Source organism: Contarinia nasturtii, unplaced genomic scaffold, assembly GCF_009176525.2.
Source record: "Contarinia nasturtii isolate CC-2019 unplaced genomic scaffold, AAFC_CNas_1.1 Cnas_scaffold_129, whole genome shotgun sequence".
In the NCBI taxonomy this organism is placed as follows: domain Eukaryota; kingdom Metazoa; phylum Arthropoda; class Insecta; order Diptera; family Cecidomyiidae; genus Contarinia; species Contarinia nasturtii.
The window spans coordinates 8,881,198-8,908,742 of NW_022197486.1; the positions used below are offsets into that span (position 1 = coordinate 8,881,198).

The 27,545-nt window shown below is 34.8% G+C and overlaps 8 protein-coding genes across 12 annotated transcripts; 4 read left to right on the forward strand and 4 right to left on the reverse strand.

Annotated features, from left to right (window-relative positions):
• Positions 1–1,502: 1,502 nt before the first annotated feature.
• On the forward strand, positions 1,503–3,282 carry LOC116346683. Its single transcript, XM_031776868.1, has 3 exons — positions 1,503–2,081; positions 2,155–2,907; positions 2,974–3,282. Exons 1-2 carry the CDS (start codon positions 1,736–1,738, stop codon positions 2,904–2,906), a joined length of 1,098 nt encoding a protein of 365 aa, XP_031632728.1. The 5' UTR covers positions 1,503–1,735; the 3' UTR covers position 2,907; positions 2,974–3,282.
• Positions 3,283–3,546: 264 nt separating this feature from the next.
• On the forward strand, positions 3,547–4,904 carry LOC116347344. The gene is made up of 2 exons (XM_031777908.1): positions 3,547–4,292; positions 4,367–4,904. The coding sequence occupies exons 1-2, from the start codon at positions 3,624–3,626 to the stop codon at positions 4,850–4,852; spliced, it is 1,155 nt and encodes a 384-aa protein (XP_031633768.1). The 5' UTR covers positions 3,547–3,623; the 3' UTR covers positions 4,853–4,904.
• A 301-nt stretch (positions 4,905–5,205) lies between these two features.
• Positions 5,206–9,120, forward strand: LOC116348135 (RNA-binding region-containing protein 3). 2 transcript variants are annotated; one of them, XM_031779021.1, is made up of 3 exons: positions 5,206–5,599; positions 5,677–7,092; positions 7,158–7,603. In XM_031779021.1, the coding sequence occupies exons 1-2, from the start codon at positions 5,423–5,425 to the stop codon at positions 7,084–7,086; spliced, it is 1,587 nt and encodes a 528-aa protein (XP_031634881.1). In that variant the 5' UTR covers positions 5,206–5,422; the 3' UTR covers positions 7,087–7,092; positions 7,158–7,603. The 2 variants fall into 2 exon arrangements, with proteins under 2 accessions (XP_031634881.1, XP_031634890.1); XM_031779030.1 differs by having other exon boundaries at positions 5,247–5,599; positions 7,158–9,120.
• Positions 8,711–10,034, reverse strand: LOC116348145. Its single transcript, XM_031779044.1, has 3 exons — positions 9,894–10,034; positions 9,566–9,807; positions 8,711–9,496 (listed from the first exon to the last, which is right to left on the reverse strand). The coding sequence occupies exons 1-3, from the start codon at positions 10,032–10,034 to the stop codon at positions 9,133–9,135; spliced, it is 747 nt and encodes a 248-aa protein (XP_031634904.1). The 3' UTR covers positions 8,711–9,132.
• Positions 10,035–10,641: 607 nt separating this feature from the next.
• On the reverse strand, positions 10,642–16,244 carry LOC116343842 (caprin homolog). 3 transcript variants are annotated; one of them, XM_031772129.1, is made up of 10 exons: positions 15,997–16,244; positions 13,540–13,889; positions 13,212–13,444; positions 12,847–13,113; positions 12,500–12,768; positions 12,301–12,381; positions 12,149–12,214; positions 11,370–11,728; positions 11,088–11,279; positions 10,642–11,027 (listed from the first exon to the last, which is right to left on the reverse strand). In XM_031772129.1, the coding sequence occupies exons 1-10, from the start codon at positions 16,174–16,176 to the stop codon at positions 10,703–10,705; spliced, it is 2,322 nt and encodes a 773-aa protein (XP_031627989.1). In that variant the 5' UTR covers positions 16,177–16,244; the 3' UTR covers positions 10,642–10,702. The 3 variants fall into 3 exon arrangements, with proteins under 3 accessions (XP_031627989.1, XP_031627981.1, XP_031627972.1); XM_031772121.1 differs by having other exon boundaries at positions 11,963–12,214; XM_031772112.1 differs by having other exon boundaries at positions 11,933–12,214.
• A 350-nt stretch (positions 16,245–16,594) lies between these two features.
• On the reverse strand, positions 16,595–19,045 carry LOC116340236. 2 transcript variants are annotated; one of them, XM_031766610.1, is made up of 6 exons: positions 18,847–19,045; positions 18,471–18,741; positions 17,909–18,386; positions 17,616–17,845; positions 17,286–17,547; positions 16,595–17,218 (listed from the first exon to the last, which is right to left on the reverse strand). In XM_031766610.1, exons 1-6 carry the CDS (start codon positions 18,864–18,866, stop codon positions 16,713–16,715), a joined length of 1,767 nt encoding a protein of 588 aa, XP_031622470.1. In that variant the 5' UTR covers positions 18,867–19,045; the 3' UTR covers positions 16,595–16,712. The 2 variants fall into 2 exon arrangements, with proteins under 2 accessions (XP_031622470.1, XP_031622480.1); XM_031766620.1 differs by lacking the exon at positions 18,847–19,045 and having other exon boundaries at positions 18,471–18,838.
• A 45-nt stretch (positions 19,046–19,090) lies between these two features.
• Positions 19,091–22,815, reverse strand: LOC116340248 (BSD domain-containing protein 1-like). The gene is made up of 6 exons (XM_031766632.1): positions 22,055–22,815; positions 21,609–21,780; positions 21,293–21,522; positions 20,769–21,223; positions 20,541–20,707; positions 19,091–20,459 (listed from the first exon to the last, which is right to left on the reverse strand). Exons 1-6 carry the CDS (start codon positions 22,063–22,065, stop codon positions 20,085–20,087), a joined length of 1,410 nt encoding a protein of 469 aa, XP_031622492.1. The 5' UTR covers positions 22,066–22,815; the 3' UTR covers positions 19,091–20,084.
• Positions 22,816–23,148: 333 nt separating this feature from the next.
• LOC116340251 (NADH dehydrogenase [ubiquinone] 1 alpha subcomplex subunit 9, mitochondrial) lies at positions 23,149–25,173 on the forward strand. Its single transcript, XM_031766647.1, has 4 exons — positions 23,149–23,316; positions 23,735–24,197; positions 24,262–24,898; positions 24,967–25,173. The coding sequence occupies exons 1-4, from the start codon at positions 23,280–23,282 to the stop codon at positions 25,075–25,077; spliced, it is 1,248 nt and encodes a 415-aa protein (XP_031622507.1). The 5' UTR covers positions 23,149–23,279; the 3' UTR covers positions 25,078–25,173.
• The last annotated feature ends 2,372 nt before the right edge of the window (positions 25,174–27,545 follow it).

Below are 27,545 nucleotides of genomic sequence, written 5' to 3' on the forward strand. Positions count from 1 at the left end.
TTGAATTGTCCATTGCGGACAAAATTTTCGGTCACACAGCACCAAGCTGAAGAAAAATTTATTTTCAACTATTTTTCCTTTTAGACAAAACTTACAAAAAATTAAAAAAAAAAAAACTATTTTCAAATCAAAAGTGAGTCGCGCGACGAACGGGCTAACGTTTTTAAACAGAAGCGCTAACGACAAGAAGAACCGAACCGAAGTCGGAGGTTTTTGAAATAAAATCAAAACCAAAATCAAAACATAAAACAGAGAGAAGAAAACAATGTGGGCTCTGGCGAGATTGTTTTCTTCTTATTCGTTTGTGTGCGTTCACACGACGGTGAAACCTATACTCGTGCACATAAACTATACGAATAAATGCGGTAGAGAGAGAAAGAGAGAGAGAGAGAGAGAGCGAAAAAAACTGTTTAATACACACCGCTTCATGCACTAGCACTTGCTACGTGTTGGTCCAAATTCAGTTCTATTCTGATTCGAATTCGTTTCATGTGTATCGAAATTGTATGCCGCAATTGCATCGTGTGGCAATGTATATGGTTCTCTTACATCCACCAGAAAAATCGTTGAAAAACAACAACACAACATTGGCTCGAAGAGCATGTTCATGTACTTGTACTCCATTGAAATTTTGCTTATATATATGCACATACAATCAAAGCCCCAACTACAATGAGCATACGTTCGCATTTAACATTTACACCAGCATTTACATAGAAAAAATTGAAATGTGAAAAAAAGCACAGCAAATGAAAATATATCCATACGCTGCTGCGGACAATAAAACGCCAACAACAAAAGCACACATAAGAAAATGCGGTGAAAGCAATACATGCTAAAGAAATAAATACAATTAAAATAAACAACGTCAACGACGAAGACGACGACAACGACGACGACTAAAGCTATAACAAAAAGAGCATGCACACTGAAACATATAGATATTGAAATCAACGACGACATGATACACATTTCGTTCAATGAACACCGTCGTGTCACTGTGTTTGTGTGTCGTTGCACTATAATAAGTTTCTCTTTCTCTTTCTCCACAATTCCATATGTGTATTCGATCCAAATACGACAATTTGCTCCACACTCTAATATGTAGTTGCGCGGCATTTCAAATAATAATGTACTCTCAATTTGATATCGTTCAAAATGAGCGCGTGCGATATTATTCTGACGACAATTATCATGAAATGAACTTTTACACATAACAAACAACATCGTACAGATTCTCTTACACATTTTGCACTTCTAGAGACGATGTCAATGTGATGTTCTGCTTCCAATTGTGATAGAGACTTCATTTTCTTTTACTGTAAAAAAAATATTTCTTTTAAAACAAAAAGTTATGACTCATAATAATAAAACTTCAACTAAACTAAATGATGGTTAGAGAACTCTTAATATTTGTTAAAAATATTTATGTATTTTTATTAATTTTCAAAAAATGGTTTGAATCCGAATTTTCGTTTATCTCTTTTGCACTCATCATAAACGTCGTTATTCTTTAGTGAGATCGATTATTGTTTACAAACGTTGCGTTTGTTATTTTAGCAATGCATACACTTACAATTAGCTCAGTTTGTGTCAACAAAATTCTAAACGTCAAACACATTTTGATTTCACAACGGGTCAGTCGATGATTTATATTCCCGCCAGTTTCAATCACCGTAACATTCAAGACACAGTACAAACGATTTAACAAGTTTCGGTGTACAACAAAAGAAAGATGCCATCAAAATTGTGTGTTGATGATGTTGCGCGCAACATCATATGGAAAATAACAAATCTTAGCAATTTAAAACGAAGCGAGTCACCGGAGTTTGTTTTACGCGGATTTCATTGGAAATTCGAAGTCAGAAAGGTATTGTCCGTAGACAACGCGAATGCGTTGAAAGTTTTTTTGTACAGAGTGAACATGGATAACGGTATCGACGTGCCATGCATTGTATACGCTGAAATCAAATTGATTCCATTCGATAATGATGTGGAGCCACATCAAAAGGTGATCATTCCAAATGAATGTGGTGGTGAAAATCCATCGTCACTTTCGTTGTCGTTGATTTCGCTTAATGGTAAGGAATTGAGAATAGTTGAAAACAAATAATAAATCACTTGAATAACATAATATTCATTTTCTCTTCGAAGACATAAATGATCCGGCTAGAAAATTCATTCAAAATGACACAATCACGCTCGAAATTTACATAAAAGCCGATGCACCACAATTGGTTTTTCCCACTGACTTGACACGTCTACAAATTTTGCGCAAAAGTCAATTCAACATCCAACTTAATTTGATCGTAAAAAACTTGGACAAAAGGGTGGCCGGAATAATGTCACCAATGTTTTATGTTGCCGACCAATTTTGGAAAATTTGTGCATACCGAAACGGTGATGCATTGGGACTATATTTAAAGCCGATGTGTTTTGATAGTCAAATGGATTCGGGATTTTACGATGTAACAACCACCATCAGTTTGCATCCATTCGATGCTGTTCGCCACGATTTTATTGGACGTATTGATGAAAGGACAAAATTGTTGCCGTTCAATGATTTCATCAAATGGACGGACCTGTTCGATCCAAGTAACCAGTATGTGAAGAATGGGTCATTTGCACTAGATATCGACATTGAATTGATGAAAATAGAAGAAACCGTTTCCCAGATTGACCACACAGAGACGAATGAAAATGATCTTGGCTGCCCGATATGCCTGGAAAGTTTTCGTGACTTACTTGCACTGGAAGTACAAGCCGTTTCATTGAAATGTGGACATTGTTATTGTGATGACTGTATGAAGCAAAGTGTTCGAGGCCGGAAGAAATGCCCAATTTGTAATGCAAAGGTTGTAAACACACAAATTCGAACCATTTACTTTCCATATACATCGCGATAAGGTAAACAGTTGATCATTAATATTGAATAACAAAATTCAAAAACTACATCATTTTTCTATCTTGCAGCTAGTTGCCGATCCCGTTACATTCATTTGAACGATGGCGACGATGTTGACGTCAAGCCGATCTAATATAATATGATTAATCTGAACCTGAACTTATGAGACGATAATTTTATATCATTTTTATACCTTTTAAAAAAAATAACAACATTAAGTTCAATATATATATAATAGAAAAAAATTCGTTGAAAAAACCATAAAGATGATGAACAACTGAAAATGTTCCAATCTTACGAGATAGCAAAACAATTCTGATTGTTTCAAATACTTAATTAGAATTTTCTTAATATTAAGAATCCATACGTACTTTATTTCCTACAAAATAAAAATCTCAACATTTAATTTTGTGACATCTCAATCTACCGTCTTTTCATTTCATTGTTCTTGATGTGATTTTGAATGTATTGAATTTCTTTGGAAAGCGAAATATAAGCAAAATTCGATATTTTGAATGTAATCACAATCAAAACACTGTGATTGTTTTTTTTGTCGTTGTGAATGTGTGAGTCTGTGAGTTTGGGATTCATATTTCTGTAAATGACATTTAGATGCAGACGGTTCATTCGTAAGACGCTTGTTCAATAGTTAGGACATCAGCATACGTATACTGTGTATTTCAACAATCGACAGCAAAAAAAAATAGTTCGTTTCAAAATGGCCATGACAATTTTTTCAACAAGTCAAATTTCATGCGAAATGACTATTATAGACTTTCAACTATTACAATCCGAAAGTTATGCCTTCAAATTGCGTGATCTCGATTGGAAATTTCATGTGGAAAAAGTGTCGGGAACCGAAGGTGATGCCATCAATGTGCATTTGGAACGAATCATTAGGGACGGTGATAATGCATACGGTTCATACGGTTGCATTGCAACTATTAACGTTGAATTGAAATCATTTTACGAGGGAGTGCCGCATCACACCGACTTTATTCAGCCGGAAGAATATAGTGCCACGAACAAAATGTGGTCGATCAAACCGTTTATCAAATACGACAAATTGATGGACTCGAAGATGGGATACATTAACGATAACAACGAAATTCGTTTGCAAATCAAGGTCAAAGCGGACGAACCAACGAAACCGAACGAAAATGCAAATGTTCATTTGAAAATTGAGCCAACCGAACAACCCATGAAAGTGACGCTAAATTTGATGTTTGACCAAATCAGCAATGTACTTGCAATTATCTCGCCGGAATTCATTCTGTGGGATATGCCGATGCGTGTGCAAGTTTACAAAAATTCCATTTGGGATGACGAAAAATTCCATGCGTTGAGCGTATTTTTGTGGAATTGTCGCAAAAATGGAAACAAAAAGGTAAAGTATACAATTCCTTCGATTCTTTTTCCATTCTTTTCCATTACTTATTGATTCTTTTTCACTCTTTTCAGGTAAAGCTGAACGCCAAAATAAAGTTGATTGCGATTGGACCAGATGGCAATTTTTTAACACCGACGGACAATAATAATTTTGAGCAAAATACTGGCACACAGGAAATTGACGAAGATTGTACATGGGCGGGCTTCTCGAGCTTCGTGAGATGGCAAACATTACAAAAAACGTACATGACAAGAAGTGGTTCGATTTGCATGCAAATTGAAATACAAAAGGAAGAATTTGTGGCTGAAAATCGGGTACCAAGTCCACAGCCAGGACCCAGCTGTAGTTCGGCGAGTTCTCGCCTGTCAAATGGATCGATTATACAATGTATGTGCTGTTTCAAAAACATTGACTTCTGCACATTGTGTCGTGTATCATGTGGTCATCTTTACTGCTATGAATGCGTCCATGAAGATCTGAAGCTACGCAAAATATGCATCATGTGCAATGAAGAATTGGATCTCAGTCTTCCAGCACAAATTATTCTACTCGACTGAAATATTTTCATTTTTACAAACATCATAATTTTTTTTCTTTATTTTCGTAATTTGTCATGCAAATCAAAGTAGCCTTTGAAATCAATGAAATTTTTTGTCATAGAATTAGTATTTTTTCAAATATCATTGTTAAATATGCCTTCAATGATTTTAAAATAAACAAATAAATACTTTCACTATGAAATAAATGAAATGTGGTTCATATTCATTTTTAATGACATCATCACCACATTCAAAGGAAAAATTTATCGATAAAATGAGTGGAATGAAAGACAGACAGAGAGAGAAAAAAATGTTGACATAAACAAAAATGAAGGATATTGAAAATATGAGACGACCGCATAGCAAATCGTAATCATAAAATTTTGGTTTTGTGTATTAAGTAGATCGCGTTGCGTCGCTCTTATGACATTTCAGTTGTGTATTGTGTATTGTGTAAACATTTAACAGAGACGGGTGTTTTGACACTACAACGGAGTGGACGAAGAAAAAAAGCATTTTACGAAAATTGAATTTTGAAAAAAATATTATCAAGTTTTTCCAATCAAATTACACGATTTTCAGAAGAAAATGAATGCGGAAACCTCATTTGAGCTACGCATTCCGGTGAATATTGAGCAATTGGATGGATATACTTCACCAGAATTCATTTTCAAGCAATTCTCATGGCGAGCTGAGACGGAGAAAATGCATTTCTCAAATAATGTGACAACATTAGGAATATTTCTTCGTTGCAACATAACAGAGGTAAAAAAAAACAATCGTATTTAGCTTCATTTCTCTTCTTATTAAATACTAATGAACAGAAAAAAAATATTCTACAGCCGGGCCCGTCCGATTTTTCTTGTATTGTGAGTGCATCGATGTGCTTGAGATCATCACGATCGTCGATTGAAAAATCAGTGTACTTCATGCATTTCAGCCCGACGTGCAACAAACACGGTTATCCACAATTCATTTTATGGACAGATCTGATGGAATCATTTGTGACCGGTCGCAGCATTACAATTCACATGAAAATTCGAGCGATCGCATTATCAATGCCCAAATATACGGTGGACGTGACCACATTGTCGACATACGGCAACAATGACAGTGAAAAACCATTAAAAGTGCGTGCATTTTTCAAAGAAATTTACAAAACACTTGGTGCCATTTCATCTGACATCCATTTCCATGGTTCAATATTCAAAATTTGTATTTTCAAACGACCATATGAAAATGTTGAACATTTTTGCGAAGATACATTGTGGTTGTATTTGCTTTTTCAACCTGGCGAAGGACAAAGTTACAAAACACTGAAATGGTCATATTCATTTCGTTTACTTACTCAAAATGACACACTGGGCGCATTGTCCACAAAAGTACGGAATGTGAAATTTTCGACATTGACGAATTCACATGGTGCACCGTTCATTAGTTTGAATGAACTTTTTTATTCAAAAAATATGTACATTTCGGATGGTGGCATCATTATCGAAATGGACATTCGTGCCATTAAAGACACACAAACTTCGGCTATCAACATTAAAAATAAGCCACAATCATCAAAACACAATCGTATAAAATTAGAGCCACTCGAACCACAATTGAACACAGTTTCCATTCGACAAAGATCCGATGATCGCAAAACAAATGAACCGTTGACCGAAATTGATACAGATTTTGTGCATGAACCAGAAAATGTCCTGCAATTGAACAATTGTTCGCCATCGACGTCATCAACACTACTGGATAGTCGTCTGCCGAACAACAAACGAAGTGTTGCTGTTATCAAACCAGAACTAAACTGTACATTGTGTGCTGTAAATTTAATTGAAACCGAAACATATACCACGAAGTGTGGTCATTTGTACTGCATGAATTGCATGAACAACGATGTGTCAACCAGAGGAATGTGCATCAAATGCAACAAGCATGTTAGTAAATTTCGTTGCATCCAAGTCTATTTCAATGATGAACAACGAATCAAAAAACGTCGTTGCGTTGATACCCGAGCTTCCAAATTGCTTCGATCTTTCTTGGAAAAAACCGATCAAAATCCAAGCAATGAACTGGAATTGAATTGCCCGTTGTGTGCAAAAAGTTTATTCGATGTCAATACATTTACAACTTGTTGCGGGCATATGTATTGTAGGGAATGTTTGTATGGCGATATTGGTCAACGAAAGATGTGTATAGTTTGCAATCGGGTGGATAACCAGAAATACTGGACGGAAATATTTTTTTCTTGAATTTTAGTAAGTTATGGTGTAACATTAAATGTTTTTAGTTGCATTTTCAAATGTTTTTTTTTTTTTTATAGACAATTACCGAAGAATTACGCACAACAACCAAAATCCATTCAAAATCAACAATCGTTCAAGTATCATCAAGTATCACTGAAACAAAAGACAAAATTAAGACACAAAAATGCAGAGCATTTGAATTTAATCCGAATCCATTTTATGAAATCAACAAAAAGTATTGTTACGTATTTGAACAAAATGTATTTAAAAACATAGTAATTTGAACATTTAAAAGAAAATGTTAATAACGCCATTCTTGCCGATAGATGGCCAGTGATTTTTTTATTTCTTCATGACAATGGCAACAATGTGCATTTGACATTTCTCTATTTTTGTTTAGCATTTAGTTGAAAAGACAAAAGCGGTTAAATCATTGAATTTTCATTTTTTTCTGCAATTTTTTTTATAAGTATACTAAAATTTATTTGGAAATAAAATAAAAAACCATTAAAAGAACAAAACATGAGTTGTAATATTAATGAAAGGTGTTTAATTGTACGAAATTTCCCGGCATCATTCTCGGAAGAAGACATTCGTAGTTTCATGCAAATGTTTGATCCAATCGATTTGAATGTTTTCCAAATTCAACATACGGTCATTGCTGAATTCAATGGTGCTGACCATGCTCGCAATATATTAACATTACTGCATCAAGAAGTTTTGGATGATAATCGACTTTTTGTAGAATATGCGCCAAAGAATCGCAATCACGTGGCCGTGCTTTGTGCCGACGAAAATTCAATGATCCAACAAAGTACAGCATCCGATAGTGTTCACCATGAAACGATTGAAAGTGTAAGTAAAACATTGAAACGACTCTATGCAACAGCGGATGACATGCATTTTGATCAACCTCCACCGCATCATCTGCACTATGAATATCCAAAGGCAAATCGTGATATAATCGATGCCATTTGCATTGCACTCGAATGTGTGCCAAAGTTTTACACACAAGTGTTGCATTTAATGAATCGAATGAATTTGGAACCACCATTTGTACCCGGCGACAAACACTTAATCTATGAAAGTGCGTCGTGTAGAATACAGTATGCCTGCGCTGAAACACAAACCGATGAAATTATTTGGCAAAATTTGCTACGCAATAAACGAAAATTCGTTGCATCAGATGAATCGGAACTGGAATCCACAAATTCATCGACAGACGAGGAAAAAATCGATAACACACATCCATCTAAGTCAAAACGAAAGAAACTTGCTTCGAATATCGAAGCTAATAAACAAGTATTACTTAAGAAAAAACAAAAGAATCTATTGAAGATGCAGCGTCAACAAAAACAATTGGAATCAATTGAGAAACCCATCAATGAACAGACATCACAATCGAAAATTAGTGATGCATTTGATTTGGATCAACAACGGTTGAAATCATCCACAATAAAAATTGTTGTGCCCGAACAATTGCGTGATGTAACACCACGGACTAGTGTGGCGACAATCAATGCGACAGATATTAACGAAACGAAATCCAAACAAAGTGGCAATCGCATTGAGATGGAGGTAAAACCGATTGAATCACATATATGGACCGATTCGGAACTGAATGAAAATCGAATTCCAGTCGATCAACTTAACGGACATCCGATGTTCAAAAATTATAATGCGGGCGAAATAAGCAATCGTCTGTACATCAAAAATATAGCCAAAGAAGTTTTAGAGTCTGATCTTCGAGCGATTTATGGACGTTATTTGGAGGAGAATTGTGGTGGATGCGGTAATATTCGTTCGATTGATATTAAACTGATGACCAGCGGACGAATGAAAGGTCAAGCTTTTATCATTTTTGACGGTCCTTACTTGAACTATGACGTTGATGAAGCGGCAGAAATGAATTTAACAACCAAATATCAAATGATTGAAAAAGCACTGCACGAAACAAATGGACTTATTTTAAAAGGGAAACCAATAGTCGTTGTTTACGGTAAAAAGAAATAAATAAGATGACTGATTTTAACTACTAAATGTAAATGAGTTTTATTTTCGCTTGGTTTTCGTTGGACTTTTACTTCGATTTCGTTTCTTCCGTCCTCGTCCAAAATCGAATGATTTTGATTTCTTTTTTGCTTTTTTTCCACTGATCGTCTCATTTTCAACGGATGTCTTGGTGGCAATCACTTTGGTGGCCGGCTCTTTTGGTGTAATTCTTGTGTACAAATCATAATTGAAATCGATGCAAGTTCGACCATTACAGTACTCTTCACTGCATTCGGCACAGGTCATTGGTCGCATTTCGATAACGCCAGATTTATTTTTTATTTTCTTTATCGCTGAGTTCAGCATATAATCACGCTTATCACGCTGCTCGGTGCGAATCTGAAGCTTACCTAATTCGATGAGCCTATGCAATATGTACAAAAACAATAACAACAGCCATTATTTTTCTCATTTTTTTCGCTCAATTCATTACTTGCTATAATATTCTTCTTCAATTTTGGTCTTTGGACGCAACGTTGTCAACATTTTCCAATCAATTGGAACGGTGCACAGTTCTATTATCATCAAAGATCGCATTTCCAGTGGTATTGGATCCAAATATACATAATGACGTTCACGGTCTCCATTGTGACGCAATAGATACTTGAGCTCTTTTTTCGGTGGTTTGAATAAGCCACTGTCTTGCTCTTTAATCTTTATATCTTCGGTACGTACCTAAAGCATTACAAAGCATAAACCAAATCGAATCAGACGTTGCTGTTAAATTGCTCAACTTGGCATCGGAGCCAATTCAAACTTACCTTAATCGGTCGCATTTTATAGTCGGGCACTTTTTCACATAGTCGTTTGTATTCTTCTTTCGTATTGACTATACTTTTGGACAAATCTAGTATAGGAACCACTTCCTTCTTTTTACCAAGTAAATCTTCTAATTTACTCATCTCTCCACTGTATTTGGATTTGCTTTGAAAAGAGAACTGAATGCTAATACCAATACTCAACTCAAGCAGTTATAATATTGACTGATTGCCATAGCAACCCTGCTTTTCTCTGCATTTCATAATGAAGACCCAACACAATTTTTTTTTTCCTTTTTTTTACTGTGTTTTTTATTTTATTCATAGAGTTCTTTGTTTTTTTTTCCTGTTGCTTTTGCTGCCAATTGCGATGCGGTTGTGCATTATTCTTCCGATTTAAAAAAAAATCACAAAGGGACAAAATCTAATTTTAATTGGCTTTTATTGATGCAAACGAATTCAAAAATAGTGGCGCATTTTTGAATAGGTGCAAAAAAATTGGCTCATTATTTTGTTCTATTTTTTTTTTGCAATTTTTATTAAATAAATTTCGAATAAATGTGTTAATGTAATTTTTGTTGTTGTTGTTGTTGTTGTTTTTGTTGCATATGTGTTGTGTGGAGATGCTTTTTGTTTCAATGTGATCAATAATAATAATAATAATCAGAAGAGATGAATGAAGATTTTTAAAAATTTGGAATTTCTATGATCATTTTGTTTTTAATTAAATTTCATGTTGTTGTTGTTTTTATTATTGAGTTCGCCTGGTGTATGTGTGTACTTGATAGGTGTATTGTTGTTTTTCCATTGAATTACACTCGAGCGTTGAAATTGAAATTCTTTTTGTTGTTTGAACTTTGGCTATTTGCATTGTTGCTATTCCGCTGTGGATTACCGCGGTATCTGTTAGCTGAGAAATTCTTTACATCTGAACCACCGCCGCCACTCTTATTTTCCGACGATTTATCGGCCCGCGATCCATTTTGATAAAAAGTGTTGTCGTTGTTTCGATAAAACGATGAAGAATTACCATTGCCATTTGTTCGTGAATTTCCAACGCCATTTCCCGAATTGTTACCATTATTGTAAGAACCATTTGAACGACCACGATAATTGTTTGGGGCATTTTTTGAGAATCTACAAAACAAATTTCAATTCAATTAGAGGTTTTCTTTTTCTTTTCAAATAAGTACTTACGATGATTTTGATGCTGATGAACGATAATTGCCAGAGCCTTGACGATATTGATATCTCTGATTTCCACCGCTTGGCCATGTATTTGAATCGTCTTGACCATTTTCATTCGCCACACTATTCCATTCATTGCTCTCTTGTGAATTTTTATTCGCATTTGTCGTATATGAATCACGCCAAGCACTATTTCCATTGCTGTGTTTATCAATTGAGAAAAATACAAAAAGAAAAAAATTGGTTAATTTTGTCGTGTTAAAATTTGTGAGTGCATGTGATATGGTGTACCTGATGGTGGTTTTCAGGTCCGTTTTGTGAGAGTGGTCCAATGAGGTGTTATTCAGTTTGGATGTAACGTGCGCAATGTCATCAACTTTCCATTCGTTTTCTTTGATGTCGGCAGTGTTAGCGTGTAAGTCGTGTGTATTATTTTCGGTAATGTTTTGATGAGTGGTTGCAAGGTTTGTTTGATTCACAAATTTCGATGCTGATGCAAATTGCTGAGACTGTTGCACAAGCATTTGATTTGCATTTGGCGATGTGGTTTGCTGCGGTACCGACTGATTCAACGTGGGAATTTGAGCTGGTATTGGGATCGGAGCGTTTGGGGTTGCAAATCCGGGTATGTGGGGTTGTTGTTGCTGATGCTGCAGAAAAAAGATAACAAATGTTGATTTATTTTTCGAAAAAAAGAATGATTAAAATGTCAAAATAAGCATTATTTCGGAACATTGGTGACATTCGACTCAGTTAAAATTTGTTTTGTATCGAATGTGTATGTATGTATGTGTTTTTTTTTTCATTTTCAGTTTCGAGCTAATTAAATCTTATTGATTTTTAATGGAAAGTACCAAAGACAATGGATGATGATCGGTATTTACTTGTTGTGGATTTGGTGGTGGCACAACATTTGGGAACGAAGAAGACTGTGGATTGTGGATCAATGGAAATGACTGATTGTTAAATGTAGCAGTGACTCCAGTAGATTTTGCGTCAACGGCTGAAGCGCCCACCGATTTAGTATCAATACCGCTCACCCCAGGCGATTTCCAATAAGTTGCGTTTACCTGCTGATTTTGATGTGCCTGCGATGGTTGATTGTGCATTGGATTGATTTGAGTTGTTGGTACCTCCTGACAATATCAAAACCATAATTAATTCATCAAATCAACGCATTAATAATTAAGTTCATTTATTTAAAAAAACAAAAAAGACTCACAGGTCGCTGCAGCGGCAGTTGGTTGTTTGGGTTCAGATTCGATTGCGGAAGCGGATCTAACGGTTGTTGTTGAGGTTGTTGCTACATAAATATAAATATAACCATGAGCATTTTACACTTTTCATTGTTGAATTTCATTTCTTTTAATTCGAAAAAGGGGAAGAAAAGACATTGTTTGTGTGAGAATGTGACTACTTACTCCAATTTGACATATAGGTGGTCGTTCCGAATTTTGATGAGCCGAAATGTTATTTGGTACATCCGGAGAATCTAACTCCGAATCCTGAAGGAAAAAGAAATTTCCTGTGCCCAAAACTTCAGCTAGTGGACGAGCCATTGGTTGTATGTACTGGTGTTGTTTAAAGTATGCACTCTCAACAGCCCGTACGCTCGGCAATTGCCCAGTATGGATTTGATGATTTGGTGGAACCTGCGACAATGGAATCGAACCACCGGCTGCCACGGGAACTATAATATTAATAAGCATCAAGTATATGTATATATTTAAACAAAAATGTTCGCTGCTTATGGTCACAATCAATTTACCTTGCGGAAGTGGTTTGAGATTTTGTTGCGTATTTATTCCGGGTGCGGCGACGACATGTGGTTGTTGAGGTGTGAATGTTGGTACAGGCACAGCGGACGCAGATGGAGCTTCTTGATAGTCGATCGTTCCACTTTCGCCTTGGTTGTTCACCTTTCCAGCCTCAACATTAACAGTCGTTTCCTCTACAACGATCTCCTCTGGCGTAATTACGGTCTTAGCATCATCGTCAGATTTGACGTCACTTATTTCTTCGGAAGCATTTTCTTCTATATACAAATAAAAACGTAGACAAATACATCAAATAGATACTCTTTCTCTATCTATCTCTCATATGCAAACAATTGAAATAAAATAAAATACTAACGCAATTCAATTCGGTTTTCAGCTTGTTGTTGGGGTTGGTTGAGTTTCTCAAAGTACGCCGACTTTTGGATGTTTTTCAAAAGGGTTTTGATGTTTGCATAGGTTGTCGATGCTTCAAACTCCTTTTGCTTGCCATCAACGGTGAGCGATAGAATGTCGGCAGCTTTTTGGCAAGAATTTTTAAATGAGACGCTACCCGATTCGGTTGAACGTTTCGGTAGAATCTTAGCGGCACTGAAACATTTCAAAAACAAAAAATTATACGATATATTACAAATGAATGTTGATGACTGTGAATATTTTTTTTATATATAAACAATCCCACTTACAATGAGTCCAATAGATCGAATTCATCTTGTTCGATCTTACAGGCACCATTCGTTCCAGCCAAAAATTCATTGCGTACTGATTCATCCTTCAGTACATTTAAAATGTCTTGAATAATTAATACTTCGCGGACTTTCGATGTTTCATTTTGTTTTTTAAGTGATTCATCCTTTTTCTGCTTCTTCTTTAGATCCTTTTCCGATGAGACGACAACTTTATCGATTTGCTTGGAAAATTCACGGGCAAACTCCAGTGTCATCGCCACCTCATCGTACTTCAAAATTGCGATTTTTTTGTCAGTGCTCAAATCTTTGCCGGTTTTCTCCAAGTCCCGGTAAGACTCAAGTTTGCTCTGAACGAATGAAAAAAAAAATAAAAAAAATCATATTAAATTTATTAGACAGGATTTCAGGCATTTGTTTGTTATTGTTTTTGTGAATGTGTTGTGTGTGTTCGGGTTAAATAAAGTAGCCAGACATTTGTCTCATATCTCATATTTTTTTTATTGACAAATAATGCATTCTGTCGACCTTCTGCAATCGAAATTATGGGCATTATAGTCATAGCATATGACTGACGTGAGTATCGTAACCAAGAAACCATTGGAAAAATAATGCATGCTGAATGGTGTGTAGTTTTGCTCGTTTCAATTCTTTGTTCATGCGACTCATGTGTTTGTTGTATATGGAAAACGAATACGAAAAATATGGCGTCCATCGTTCAAGCTATATTCGTATAATCGCACCATAAGAAACAATACACGCGAACACACACAGCTGCACATTCGTTCTGTTAAAACATAGACAACAGTGGATTGAACTCATAACATTCGGCATGCACACTCTTACACATACACACTTCGATTCGTACACACAAATGGCACAGATACACTACTGACGCTACTTCAAACTATTCAATACACAAAAAAGAAACAGAACTAACCAAATTGAAATGGAAAACTAATTCGAAAATGTGGTTGGTCAACATCAAAAATTAATTCTCTCGGCAATACTGTTTGCCAACTTTGCAATTAAATAATTCTTGGTGTCACACTATGATCTTTTCTTCTTTCAAACATAAAATCAAAGCCATAGTATAGCGACACAATTACGTATCTTATTGGAATAGTGAGACTTTTGTGAAACCAAAACGAAATTCAAAAGAATGAAAAACACCTCAACAGGCGTATGCAGTCATTGATACTGATAGAAGAAAATCGCTTAGCAATCGGAGATCGTCTCAAAATGTGCAAAAACAAAAATGAAAGATCGCTAATTTTGATTTACCGTAGACAGATGCATGAAACATGAGTCATTTCAGTCTTTAGATTGAAAACACTTTGATAGAAAATGCATGTATTTAAAATTAATAGACACTCTGACGCGTCATGTGTGCACATAGCTCACGATAATTAAATGAAATTAACCTAGGGAGATTCTCTGCCTAGGTGAATGTGCTCGGCTAGTGAATATTCTGACAAATAATTCTATCTAATTTTCCCTGTATAAGTTTGAATATATTGGCACGATGATAATAACAACAACAAATTATTTTCGCGTTGATTATTTACCCAAAATTCTGCGATATCAAATTCCCGAAAATTACAAATTTTAATGAAAAGAAGAAAAAAAAATGTCGACGACAGAATATTGAAAACAACAACAACAAAAATGTTTTCTCCGCATCGACTGAGTCATTTTAGACGAACGTATTTGCACCCGTCTGTTGTTATTACTGATTGAAAACACACAGAAATAAATTTGCGCAACGCTTTCGCAGACACATTACATTCTATTCGATCGAACACAAAAAACACCGCTACTGGAGGCACAACTGAAATCATGTTTCAATCACTGAATACTATTATGCATGGTAAATGAATTAAAACAAGTTGGAAGAGTTTTCTCTTTGCAAAAGTCAAACGATGGAAATTGGCCAAGAAGTGACCAGCAACCATGAAATTTTCCAAATCGTTCTGGTTAGATGAAAAGAATCAACAGAAACAACACTACGATCTAGAACATTCTTCTTTTTTTGCTCTCGTTGAAATATGAACTTATTTCACTCATAAAGAAACGGTCGAAGATGTCTTTTGTGTACGAGAACAAAGAATGTACATGTACAAAGTTAGTTTCAGGTAAATTCACTTGCTTCTTATATTTGAATTTTTTATGCTTTAAAATGTCCGAAGACACTGCCTTAAAGCGAATAAAATGCAATATTCACCATAAATCGCATTAACCATAGTATACACGACACAAACGAGGAACAAAAAAAAACATGCATTCGCACACATGGAACACGTACATGAACCGTATTTGTTCTTAACTCTTTTTTCTTCTTCTTACTTTTTTTTAAATTTCTTTTTTTTTTATTTCGTGTGAATGACACACAAGTGAGAATGACAGTATTGCTTGGATTTACTTTGGTTTTTTTTCTTTCTGTATATTTTGGCTTACCTTGCGTTTTTCCAAATTTCGAATTTTGTGCTCGATTATTAGTGAGATTTGTCGTACGGGAGAACTATTATCAACATTTTCGCTTTGTGCAACCGCTTCTTTAGTAGCAGCCACAGCATTGTTAGCTGAAATGTTGGTAGTTGGTGGTTTCTCTACTTTAACACTCGCGGCAGAAGGCATCCTTTACAGGCAACTGAAACAACAGGAATAAAGCACTGCTCTTACTTCGCTTGAACGATATGCCATAAAACGATTGACTGTCATCGCCATTGTTTTTTTTTACTCACCCAATAGAGCATACGCATAGATTTAAAACCACGAGAGGGCGTTTTTGTCGCATACACATAGATCACATGTACGACATTTCATAAAACATTTGTAAATGTGCTCACATTTATATTGTGCCTTCTCCCTCTTTGCCACTCTCCGTCTTTCTCATACTTACGCTCTACACATTCAATGTGTATTCACATGTGCACACATTCTCCATGCACAAGTGGTGACATCTATTACAATGATGATTTTAATTTTCGTCACATTTGAACGTTAACTATATAGAGATAAACCTGAAAAATAAAAGAAACTTGTTTTTCGTTACAACTTAGACTTTTTTTTATTTAATATTCCCTTATAAAATGACAAACTTAAACTTGATCAACAAAATGGCATTTTACAAACAATTTTTTCTTTTACGATTTTAAATACATGACGAAAGATCAGATTGGATTCGTTTCCCAGTCCATGAATGACTTGTATTTTATGGCAATCATCTTTTCATCGTAATTTTCTTTGAGTTTGTTTATGGTTAACAATTTTTGCGGCATAGAATTAATATAAATATTTAATGGTTTCATGTGACCCAATCGTTCCGATTTGTAAAACTGAATTCCCAACAATTTCATATAAAGGTGATGGTCGAAGTTCATGGCTGGCATTTTTAAAACTAAAATTTCCAAATTATCGGCTGATACGATCACATTCAATATTGTTTCTTGTACAATTTTTTCGATTCCCTCCATGTCCAGAATGAATTTCGACAAATTTGGCAGCGCTTGAACGAAGTGACGAATGGGCAATTGTGTTTTCGGTGATATGATACGCAGTGTTTTTAGAGCGGTAAAACTTTTTGGTAGTGGGTCACAAAGAGCAAAATTTAATGGATAATCGTCAATTGGTCCAACTTGAATGGTTAAATGTTCGACAGTGTTCTTGATGGTCATGTCTAAGGAGAGAATCACATACGAAATAATTGAGAAATATAGAAACTCAATGAAAATCATAGGTTGTACCTTTTAATATTTCGCTTAAATCGAGCCAGTTGGAAAATCTAGATTTGAGCCAGGTTCGTTTCAAACGCTTCAATCTATTCAATCCAAAATAAACTCGAGTCCAGTTTGTAAGTTCCTGGTATGGAGTTGGATGGAAATCGAGGTCTCGCATACCATCGATGTCGGAATCAGTTTCAGGATCTGTTTCAGCATTCGACTCTAACTCATCATCGGACTCCTCCTCATAATCGGTGTCTTCAAATGTCGTATCACCGATTTCCATCTAGATACAAAGCAAACACATTTTAATTCGACTTCGAATACCATCAAATTATTAAATAGTTTACTAACGTCATCATTATCGACCTCATCTTCTTCTTCCTCTCCCGAATCATTCATGTCCTCATCTTGATTGTCATCATCATTCGACACCTGATTTCTCTTGTAATCTTTCGGGTACGGACTGAAATCAAAATCATCACCACTTGGCAATTGTGCGTATGAATTTCGGATTTCAAATTCTTCCACATTCGGAATATATTTTGTAATCAATTTGCAAAGATGTTGATGATGAACGGTGTCTGTTGCGAAAAAAAAAATCAATATCAGTTCCGATTTTTTGTGTTTGAATTCTTGCTCCTTACCTATGCTCAATGCCAGCGATCGTAATGGTGGTCGATTTTGAATAAACTGTCGGAGCGGCTCAAATTTTATCAGCTCGACGAATAGAAAATTTAATCGTTCCAAATTTTTTAAATGTTTGAAACCAAACCAATTGCCAGCTGTACGTAGATAGCGAACATCTAATGACGTCAGTTGATGTGCATTTCCAATTATTTCATTTAATACATGCTCTTGGGCATGACTGTAATTGAATTGGCCATTGTATGAAAAATGCTTCAAATTTGCAAAATATGGCAACGCACTATTCAACAGCCGCTTATTTATTTTTACAATGTCAAAGCTTATTATAAATTCCGTCAAATTTCCAGGAACAGAGTAATCTTTGATCGTTTTCAACAGCGAATTAAATTTCATTGAAAATTTTGCGTAACAAATACTGTATTCAGATACGTCTAATTTGCCAATGAATTGGCCAAATTCCTCGAAAATTGGCTCAACCTGACAAAATAGAATGTGAATGTATGATTAAGTTGAATCGATTAACTTAGACAATCGTTGCTTAAAATGTGTACGCATGCTTACTTCAGTGTACTCGTCAATGTCGAATAGTTTGCTGGCAAAAATACTCTTGTAAGCGCAAACTTTGTTTCGAAATTTTTGGTTGACATCACACAAATTCATCAGGGTCCATGCGTCACAATGGTCGAGTATCATCAGAAAACAGTCCAGATTCAGTGAATCCAATGTATGTTTAACATCACCGGTGGTGGTCTTGTCGCTTTTTGCGATTTCAACGTTGTTATTCGAATCAGTTTCCATTTTTTCTTTGTTGATTATTTTTTCACAACTAAAACTAAGTAAACATATATACAAAATTCGTTTCAACTAATGTAATAAACTAATAATTCAGACACATTTTTTTAACAATGCAACAAAACGATATACTAAAATGGCGTACCATTTATAATGCTGCTTCATTTAATTTGGACATGATGTGATACCGTTATTCAAAATTGGTAAAGAGCGGCTGTGATAGGATAATGTTTCGTTTTTAGTATGTGTATGTTCTATAACTTTTTCGGCCATTCTTTGTCTCTGTATGTCCATACTACGTTTCTTGTGCTTCAAATGACAGTTCATCGTTTTCGTAAAATGTTTGAAAGAATAATGTTTAACCAAAAAAGAAGACCACAAGTTCAGAGTTCTAATTCTAATTTTTAAAAAAATGTTTATTTTTCCTGAATCAAATGCGATACACAAAAATTGTTTAACAAATTCAATCTTCATATTTTGCTACATAAAAGATCAAATATTATGTGTAATGTGATTCAGTTGTAATTCATTCCATTTGGTTTTTTAATATAATTCACCAACCGCCTCATCTCAACAAATACATATGCGGTATACATAGTGTTACTGATAATAATGATTTTATAAATATGGATTTTCTTAGTTAAATATTTTCATAATATTATTCAAAATTGGTTTTGCAACAACTAAAATTAGAATGTGGTTATTTTTTTTTGCTATTGAATGGTTTTTGGAATAACTTTGCGTTGCCGTTTTTTTTTTTTTGTAAAATAAGACAGAATATTTACTTTTCGCAGTATTAATTTATTAATAGTCCTCAAATAATTTATTTCAAATTTTTTTTAAATCATATATATTAATTCGATTGTGTAAACAGATAAAAATTGCATCGAATTTGTCCCGTTTAAACGTTTTGAAGACGGTTAAAAAAACGATTATTTCATATCTGATTTTCTTTTGAATCTCTGCTTTTGAATGCGAATGATGAATGCACCAAAAATATGTATAAAATCTATAAAAAATATATATTTACATGTGTTCGAATTCAATTTGAAATTAAAAAAAAGAAGAATGTTGATATACATACATAAGGTTTATGCTTTTTAGAAGGAATACATTGCATTTTGAAAATACACACATTGAAATCATAGTGTCGACACATGTCGAAAATGGATGTGTTATAGTATATTTTCTTTGAGCATACATACATCTAATAGAATTGGCGCAAAACCTCAACGAAATGTCTATATATTAAATATCTATTTTTAACACCGCATTAATGCACAATTTTTTTTAAATGAAAATCAAATAAATCCGGCAGAGCGAGAGAGAGATAGACGAATAAAAAGGAAATTCGTATGATGCCGTAAGTCAATAATATTCTCTCTAATGATCGCTTAGATCAAAATCTTTTTCCCAACTTTCGTCGGATGTAGCGCCAGCATCAGTTTTAAGATCTTCAGCTAGGCTACGTTCCTTGACTACAGTCGAATCTCCCTTATTGCCGTGATTTTTTCTAGACGTTGTTTTTTTCACATCATCGCCGGTGCTGCTAATTTGTATCGTTTGTTTTGATTTCGCATTTAATTTGGTTTTCGAATTATCTACTTGTTTATTGGTTGTGCTGTTGGATTTTGTCGTATTTGTTTTTTTATTTGCATTTGTTGCTTTTTGCGATGCTGTATTTTTTTGTTGATCTTTCTTATTTCCGGTTTTCGGTTGTTCGGACGCACTCGTATTTTGTTCGGTGTTTGAACGAAGCTTTTAAATAAAAAGCAAAAAAATTTGCAAAAATGTGTTTAAAAATATTTTTCTTCAATAATAATTGTTTATTTCGCTTACTTTCTCTTCAAGCGGAACAATGGTACTTTTTCGCTTCTCACGTTCCATGATTTCGGCTTCGTATTGTTCCAACAGACGTGCTTGATCCTCTTCTGAAATCTCTTCGTTGCCAAAATCGTCTGCATCCCATTTTATGTCAGTGTCTTCAATAATAAGCTCATCGGTGGCTAAACATTTACAAAACGAATTCAAATACTGTCGAAAATGTATGGCACAATGTAATCTTACCTATCCGCGCTGATTCAACTGGTTCGTTTTCGTCGTCATTTTTATCGTCGTCAGATGATTGAACGGTTTTTGGTTGTTCGGTTTGAATAATTTCACCCGCCTGTTTCGGTGTTATTGTTTTCGTTGATCGAATTTCGGCTTTGGCACGACGTTCGGCCATTTCAGCATGGGCCAAAGCATCCTCAAGTAATGCACGTTTGAATAAATACCGCTTCCAAAATTCCATATGCGGCAATTTATCAGGCACAAGACTCAAATATTTTTCATTCAAAATTTCGCTGCTTGTCAAATGACGCGCCAATTGATTTTGTGTAAATTGATCTTGATCAACACATTCCAACCAACGTTGATAATTCTCTTGAAGTGAGGCGTCTGGCGATGATAAATAAGTTGCTTCATTTGCTTGTAATTCAGCCAAATGTTTCTGAAATCCGGTCAATGTAACCGCACCTTCACTGTTATAATTATTGTTTTACACACATTATTAATATTGCTTCCCGATCATATTGATGTATTATTTTTACCTTGTTATAATTATTGCCTCCGATTCATCATCTTCAATTGACGGTACCAATGCTTCACTCACTTGTCCGAAAAATGAGCTAAGACTCTTTTTTACTGTACTTGCTGTTGATTCCGGTTCGTCCAATTTTAATGTTTCATTGAGAACAGTACCTGCGTGTGACACTTCACTGCGAACGGCTGTTGAGATCTCATCGAGATCACGTTTGACCGCCTCAAGCACAGACACAGACTAAGTACACACAACAAAGATGAAACGAAAATTCACATTTTTATATATATTTTTTTTTGTTTTGACAAACATTTCATTGACTTTACCTTTGTTTTGGCCGAATTAATCCATGAACCCCACCAGTTGTTGTTGCCGACCGATTTGCCATCCGAACTCCGTTCTTCTGTTGGACTTGACGCATTTTCCATATTGTTATTGGCATTGCTCACATCTTCATTTTTTGTTTTCTCGAATGTTACACATGGTTCGGTGTTTTCGCTAAAAAAAATTACAAAACATTAATTTTCCTGATTCGTTTTTACTATTCTCAACACTAAAATGTGCCAGATCAAATGTTATAAAACAATTTGTTTACATGCATCATTACTTTCAAATAAAAATATATATATATATGAACGAGTTCAACAAACAAAACACTGCACCAAAATTAAAAATAGGTTTGCGTCGTTCATTTTATATAAAATACGTGAAAAGAAATGTTTTTCCATTGTTTTTTAGCAAATTTAAATAACTGTCCATGTGATCCACTTACCTATCTGCCATTTTATCGTTTTTGGCTTTGAAAATACGTAATGACACACAAACGCAATGAAATTAATGAAATAAAGTCGATTAAAATTGTTGTCGCTGTGTGCTCACAACAATGTCCAAATCAATTTCAACACAATTCAATCACGATGATCTTTATGTTAAATATTAGAAAAAAATTCAATTTCCACTTGACGTAGACTAGTTTTTCAAATGCGTTCCGTTGTTTCGTCTTACGAAAAAAAGAATAATATTATGTGATTCACTGAGAGAGAAAAAAACATACGCACAAAAATCTGAAGCAAACCACTAATAGTCTAAGCACTGTCGTGCAGTAAATAGAGGCAAAACAACAAACGAAAATCAACAAAAAAAAATTAAGTATTTTAAAGTATTCTATCACAATTTTTTGTTTAATTTGCTATATAAAACATTACAGCTGGAATAATTTGCGTTGTTGTCGCAAGGAAGCTATAATCAGAAAACGCTTGAATTACAACACGTAGATGTTGCTTCCAAAAAAAGTAATTTTTTTTTCGTTTCGTTGTTTATTTGTTGTTTGTTTAAGAAAAATGCTTCTCCTTTCTAATTATTCGGCTATTCAAACACGTTCGGATCGTTTTGAATGGAAAACGATATTGTAAACGAAAATTGTCCGTATGATTCTGAATTTCACACAAAGAACAATGTTTTTATTATTATGGTCTGAAGTTCTTCTGTCTTTATTACTCTAGCTGTACATAGGCATTTGTAAACGTCTCTCATTTACAGAGTAAATACCATTTGAGTGAATGAATGCATCTATCTCTTTCTATTCGAACAAGTGACGACTTTAGTCGCCATTACTTTATGTCATTAAACTCATCCATTGTGTTCCAATTTAAATACGTCAGCACTGTACGGCAAAATTGAATGATTTTTACAAATTGTAAAGTTCAATATTTATTCAAATCATTTAAAAGGACAATTTATATGATTTAAAATGACCATTGAAACAAATTATTGTTAAAGAATTGTAATACCATTTCATGTAAGAGCGATTGTCAGATTCGATGGCAAAATCATTGAATGGATTTCGATTGATATTTGACAGCTGTTCACCGCTGTCATTCAATATCGCTTCGCAATTGGTTGGTCGAACTGAGTGTTGAAAAAAAAACAAAGTTTTTGAGAACGACGGGCAGGATAAAACCCCAAATCATATTGAATTCTAGCAATTCGATGTGATTATGGCTCATCATTTATTGAATAATCTGCAGCTGGCAAGTAAGTGCAATTCACTTCATAAATTACAATTTCGAAGCTAAGAAAATTGATGAAAATGCGTGCGAAACTTGCTTAAATCAAAACATGTACACAATGCGATAAGGTTATATAATTCAGGCAAGTAAATGTAAAAAAACGGGAGGGCGACAATTTTAGGCCTGGTATTTACAGAATATGTGAATTATTTTGATTATCCTTTCCATCCGTTATTATCTATCATCTCTGTATATCATTCTCCAATTGTCACACAAATACTGCACATAATGTATAATGTGCATTTAACGTGAAGAAGTCGATGTCATTTATACATTTGGTTGGAATGAAAATAGAAAATTCCATGCATGGCTTTCATTTCTATCATTTTCGACATTATTTTGTGTCACGATATGTCATAATTCAATAATTTGTTTGTTTGCAGAGCAACAGGCCAGTGTTTTGGGTGGTGTATGTCTTAAAAATGGTTCATTGAGCTCAGTGGCCAAATATTCAACCATTGTCGATGAAGAGCCGCGTCAATTGAAAACCGTGAATTTAACATCGTTAAAACGCGGTACTGGTGGTCGTTCCAGTTTCAATGGAATGGTTGTCACGATTTTTGGTGCGACCGGATTTTTGGGTCCAATGGTTGGGTATAAATTTGGCAAGCTCGGTTCACAATTGATCTATCCATATCGTGCCGATTTCTATCCAGCGATGCGTTTGAAACCGACCGGTGATTTGGGACAAGTTCTATTCCATTTTTATAATTTACGCGATGAAAAATCCATCAAAGAAGCAATGAAATATTCGAATGTTGTCGTTAATTTGGTTGGACGACAATGGGAAACGAGAAATTTCACATTTGACGATGTTCATGTGGATGGTGCACGTCTAATTGCCAAGTAAATTTAGATTTTGAAAAAATAAATCTCCTCACATTTTTTTAAACATATGATTTGATTTTAGATGTGCTCGTGAGTGTGGCGTTGAGCGTCTCATTCATTTATCAGCGATGAATGTTACACCCGATCCAGAAGCAGTTACCTATTTTGGTCCAAGCAAATGGTTGAAAAGCAAATACTATGGTGAACAGGCCGTTTTTGAGGAATTCCCAAATGCAACCGTCATTCGGCCAGCTGATATGTACGGGCGAGAAGATCACTTTTTATGGTATTATCAACATGTGTGGCGTCGTCAATTTCGTGCTGTACCATTGTGGGATAATGGTGACAAAACCGTTAAAGCACCGGTTTTCGGTGGTGACATTGCACAAGCCATTGTGAATGCAGCCAAAGATCCAGAAACAGCTGGAAAAATATATCAAGGTGTCGGTCCACATCGTTATTTATTATCCGATATTATTGACTATTTGTATCGTGTGATGAATAAGGATCTTGAATCATGGGGATATTTCCGATACAATATGAAATATGATCCATTTTTCTATATAAAAACCTATTTGACCGAAAAATTAAGCCAATCGAATCCAGTCGGCGAAGTGAATCGGGAACGCGTCGAAAAAGAATTTATTAGCGATGTCATTCTTGATGGCGTACCGACATTAGAAGATTTAGGTGTTAATCTAACATTAATGGACGATCAAGTGAGTTGATCAAATATTATCGTTTTTCATTTCAAATCCAATAAATTTGTCATTTTCTTTGCTCGCAGATACCATATGAAATGAAGGCATACACAGCTTGGTTGTATTATCATCCTGAACCTGGAGAATTTGCACCGATCGGAAAGCCAAGACCACTGGGAAAATACGAATATGTTTAAATATGAAATTGTTTATTCAAAATAAGATTTTCTGTGTTTATTGAGAGAAAGAGTAAATCAAACTCAAGTAAATAAAGAAGATGATGGAAAAAAGTATAGCATTAGTTTTTACTTTTCCGCACACACCTAGACTGAGTTTTGTGTCGACGATTTTTATTGCGCAGCAAGATATAGGTGCGAGTTGTGTGTGAATAGAATGTCCATTGTAAACATTCATACATGCAAGGGTGAGCGTGATAGCATGAGACAACGACTTGCCATTTGCCAAGCACGATTTGGGTGGAAGAGATAGCAAATTTTTCATAGCAAATGATATAGACCATTTAGTGGTGTTCGAGAATTGAGAAAAAAATGTTTTTTCTTCCACTTTTTGAGTGCTCTATACCGAGTCTCCGAGAGTTTCATATAAACTTCCTATGTAATATCTATTGAATAGTGACCGAATGCCAATCACGATTTCAATGATAAGGAATGAGAGTTTTTTCATTCTGATTTCATCAGATGATAAAGAAAATTGAATAGAATTCGTAAATCGAAGAAAAAAAAAATATTTTTTTTTTCATTTTTAGCGATTTTTTTAAATCTAAATGGAAGACTTGTATGAAAAACACGGGAGACCGCTGAAATGAATAAAAATTCAACATGATAAAAATGTAAATAAAATACTAACTTGATAGGACTTCCAATAAAACGGGAACTTATTTGCTTTGAAAATAAAACACCACCGTGCGCAGCGTAAAAATAAAAGTTCAACATGTTTAGAGTGAAAATAAAAGACCAACATGCTTAGAGTGAAAATAAAAGACCAACATGAATCATGTTGCTCTTTTATTTTCATCTCAGTTTAGTTGGTCATTTATTTTTACCGATTTCATGATTGAGATTTTTTTATATGAAAATTTGAGCTCACTTTTATCCTAACCCATTTAATTTTTGATACAGTTTCCTTGAGAAATCACAAAAAATTGAATTATTGTATGGAGCCATGCCTGTATGCTACCTTTATGACGTGAAACTTTGCACAGACTATTTTTTACATAAAAAAAATAACATTTCAAAATCTGAATATACTGCATGATTCGGGGCCACGTAGAGTACATCTGGTTAAATTTTCAGCGATATTGAATATTGTGTGTAAAATGGAGGCCCTGAACAGGAGAAAAATAACTCTTCTTCCAAAAACTCAATTCAAATTCTGACTTTGCAGGATGATTTGACACTACTAGGAGACGTGCTGATTAGTTTTTGAGCAATATCTGTTGACCGGTGTAATTTTTTTTGGTCAGAATGGAGTACCCACATTATCCATACATTTGTTGATCATTTTTTAACCATTTTGGTGACACGATGGTTTCCTGCTCAGACATGAAATTCAAAATCTGACTTTACGGGATGATTGGGCACTACGAGGAATAGATCTGGTCAAATTTTCAACGACATTAGACTCTGAAGAGGAAAAGTAAAAACTATTATATCGTTTTTAGAATCTGCGACGTATAAAAATATTTTTTTGAAAAATTTACTATAAAAAACTATTATATCTTAGTTTTTACGGATTTTTTTCTGAAATTGAAGCTTTATTGTGCAAAAATGGTACAAGTTAGTGATCAAAAATGGTGGACTGCATCCATTGAAGTATGTGGTATTCAGAAAGAGGGATGGCCTGTGAGTACAGCGGGGGTATAAAGATTTTTTATTGATTTATTTTTCAAACCAAAAACAATGTTTTTGCAAAAGTGGAAAAGCTCACTTTTTTAGAAATTTAGATAATTGGATATTTCTATAGGTTTTTTGTAATTTTTCTGTTGATTTTCGATCTAAAACGATTATCCGACATCAATCAAGAAAATCTGTAACAATTTTGAATGAGTTGTAATTCGATCACGTTTGCCTACATCCCCCATTCAGCAGAATCACGAATTTTTTGATTTTACCTCAATTTTTGGGATCCAGCTCAAGGGATTGAAATAGATCCCTCTTTACAATCAATCTCAATTCCAGGGACCGGTTCGCGCATATTTCTATGCTTGCCTAAATGCGCTAGGTAGCATAGATATGCCAAGCATAGCCGCAAACGCAACCGACGCATCGCCGTTCACTCTATATGAACAATACAACGAACATGTATGCAGGCGACCGTGCATTGAGAGACGTACGCATACAATATAGCTCGAATCGAATGGCGACGGGTGCGTTGCAGCTTGCGTCTCCGCTATGCTTAGCATAGCTATCAGGCATAGAAATATGCGTGAACCGGTCCCTGCTCAATTCTGAACAAAAATGAATGCGTTTATAAATTTAGAGCAGGGCTGTAATTTTCACTCTGTCAGTGCACGCACACAGTAGTGTGCACACTCACATTCTATGTGCGTCGCACACAATGCTTGTATTTTGCATGTGCGCGCACACTTAGTCACAAGTTTGACATTTTTGGCGGTTGGCAAATTTGTAACTAAGTGTGCGTGCAC

Coding starts and splice junctions, on each gene's coding strand:
- LOC116343842 (XM_031772112.1), bottom strand. CDS start 16,176: ATGCCTTCTGCCGCGAGTGTTAAAGTAGAGAAACCACCAACTACCAAC. Junction 13,890..15,996: donor GAAATTTGGAAAAACGCAAG/GTAAGCCAAAAT, acceptor TCATTCGTTCAG/AGCAAACTTGAGTCTTACCG. Junction 11,028..11,087: donor TCATCAGCATCAAAATCATC/GTAAGTACTTAT, acceptor TTTGTTTTGTAG/ATTCTCAAAAAATGCCCCAA.
- LOC116346683 (XM_031776868.1), top strand. CDS start 1,736: ATGCCATCAAAATTGTGTGTTGATGATGTTGCGCGCAACATCATATGG. Junction 2,082..2,154: donor GTCGTTGATTTCGCTTAATG/GTAAGGAATTGA, acceptor TTCTCTTCGAAG/ACATAAATGATCCGGCTAGA.
- LOC116340251 (XM_031766647.1), top strand. CDS start 23,280: ATGGCTCATCATTTATTGAATAATCTGCAGCTGGCAA. Junction 23,317..23,734: donor GAATAATCTGCAGCTGGCAA/GTAAGTGCAATT, acceptor GTTTGTTTGCAG/AGCAACAGGCCAGTGTTTTG. Junction 24,198..24,261: donor GGTGCACGTCTAATTGCCAA/GTAAATTTAGAT, acceptor ATTTGATTTTAG/ATGTGCTCGTGAGTGTGGCG.
- LOC116340236 (XM_031766610.1), bottom strand. CDS start 18,866: ATGAAGCAGCATTATAAATG. Junction 18,742..18,846: donor ATGAAGCAGCATTATAAATG/GTACGCCATTTT, acceptor ATGTTTACTTAG/TTTTAGTTGTGAAAAAATAA. Junction 17,219..17,285: donor TTTAAGCGAAATATTAAAAG/GTACAACCTATG, acceptor TTCTCTCCTTAG/ACATGACCATCAAGAACACT.
- LOC116340248 (XM_031766632.1), bottom strand. Junction 21,523..21,608: donor TTAATTCGGCCAAAACAAAG/GTAAAGTCAATG, acceptor GTGTGTACTTAG/TCTGTGTCTGTGCTTGAGGC. Junction 20,460..20,540: donor TTGTTCCGCTTGAAGAGAAA/GTAAGCGAAATA, acceptor TTTATTTAAAAG/CTTCGTTCAAACACCGAACA.
- LOC116348145 (XM_031779044.1), bottom strand. CDS start 10,034: ATGAGTAAATTAGAAGATTTACTTGGTAAAAAGAAGGAAGTGGTTCCT. Junction 9,808..9,893: donor ATAAAATGCGACCGATTAAG/GTAAGTTTGAAT, acceptor GTAATGCTTTAG/GTACGTACCGAAGATATAAA. Junction 9,497..9,565: donor GAAGAAGAATATTATAGCAA/GTAATGAATTGA, acceptor CATATTGCATAG/GCTCATCGAATTAGGTAAGC.
- LOC116347344 (XM_031777908.1), top strand. CDS start 3,624: ATGGCCATGACAATTTTTTCAACAAGTCAAATTTCATGCGAAATGACT. Junction 4,293..4,366: donor GCAAAAATGGAAACAAAAAG/GTAAAGTATACA, acceptor CACTCTTTTCAG/GTAAAGCTGAACGCCAAAAT.
- LOC116348135 (XM_031779021.1), top strand. CDS start 5,423: ATGAATGCGGAAACCTCATTTGAGCTACGCATTCCGGTGAATATTGAG. Junction 5,600..5,676: donor TTCGTTGCAACATAACAGAG/GTAAAAAAAAAC, acceptor AATATTCTACAG/CCGGGCCCGTCCGATTTTTC.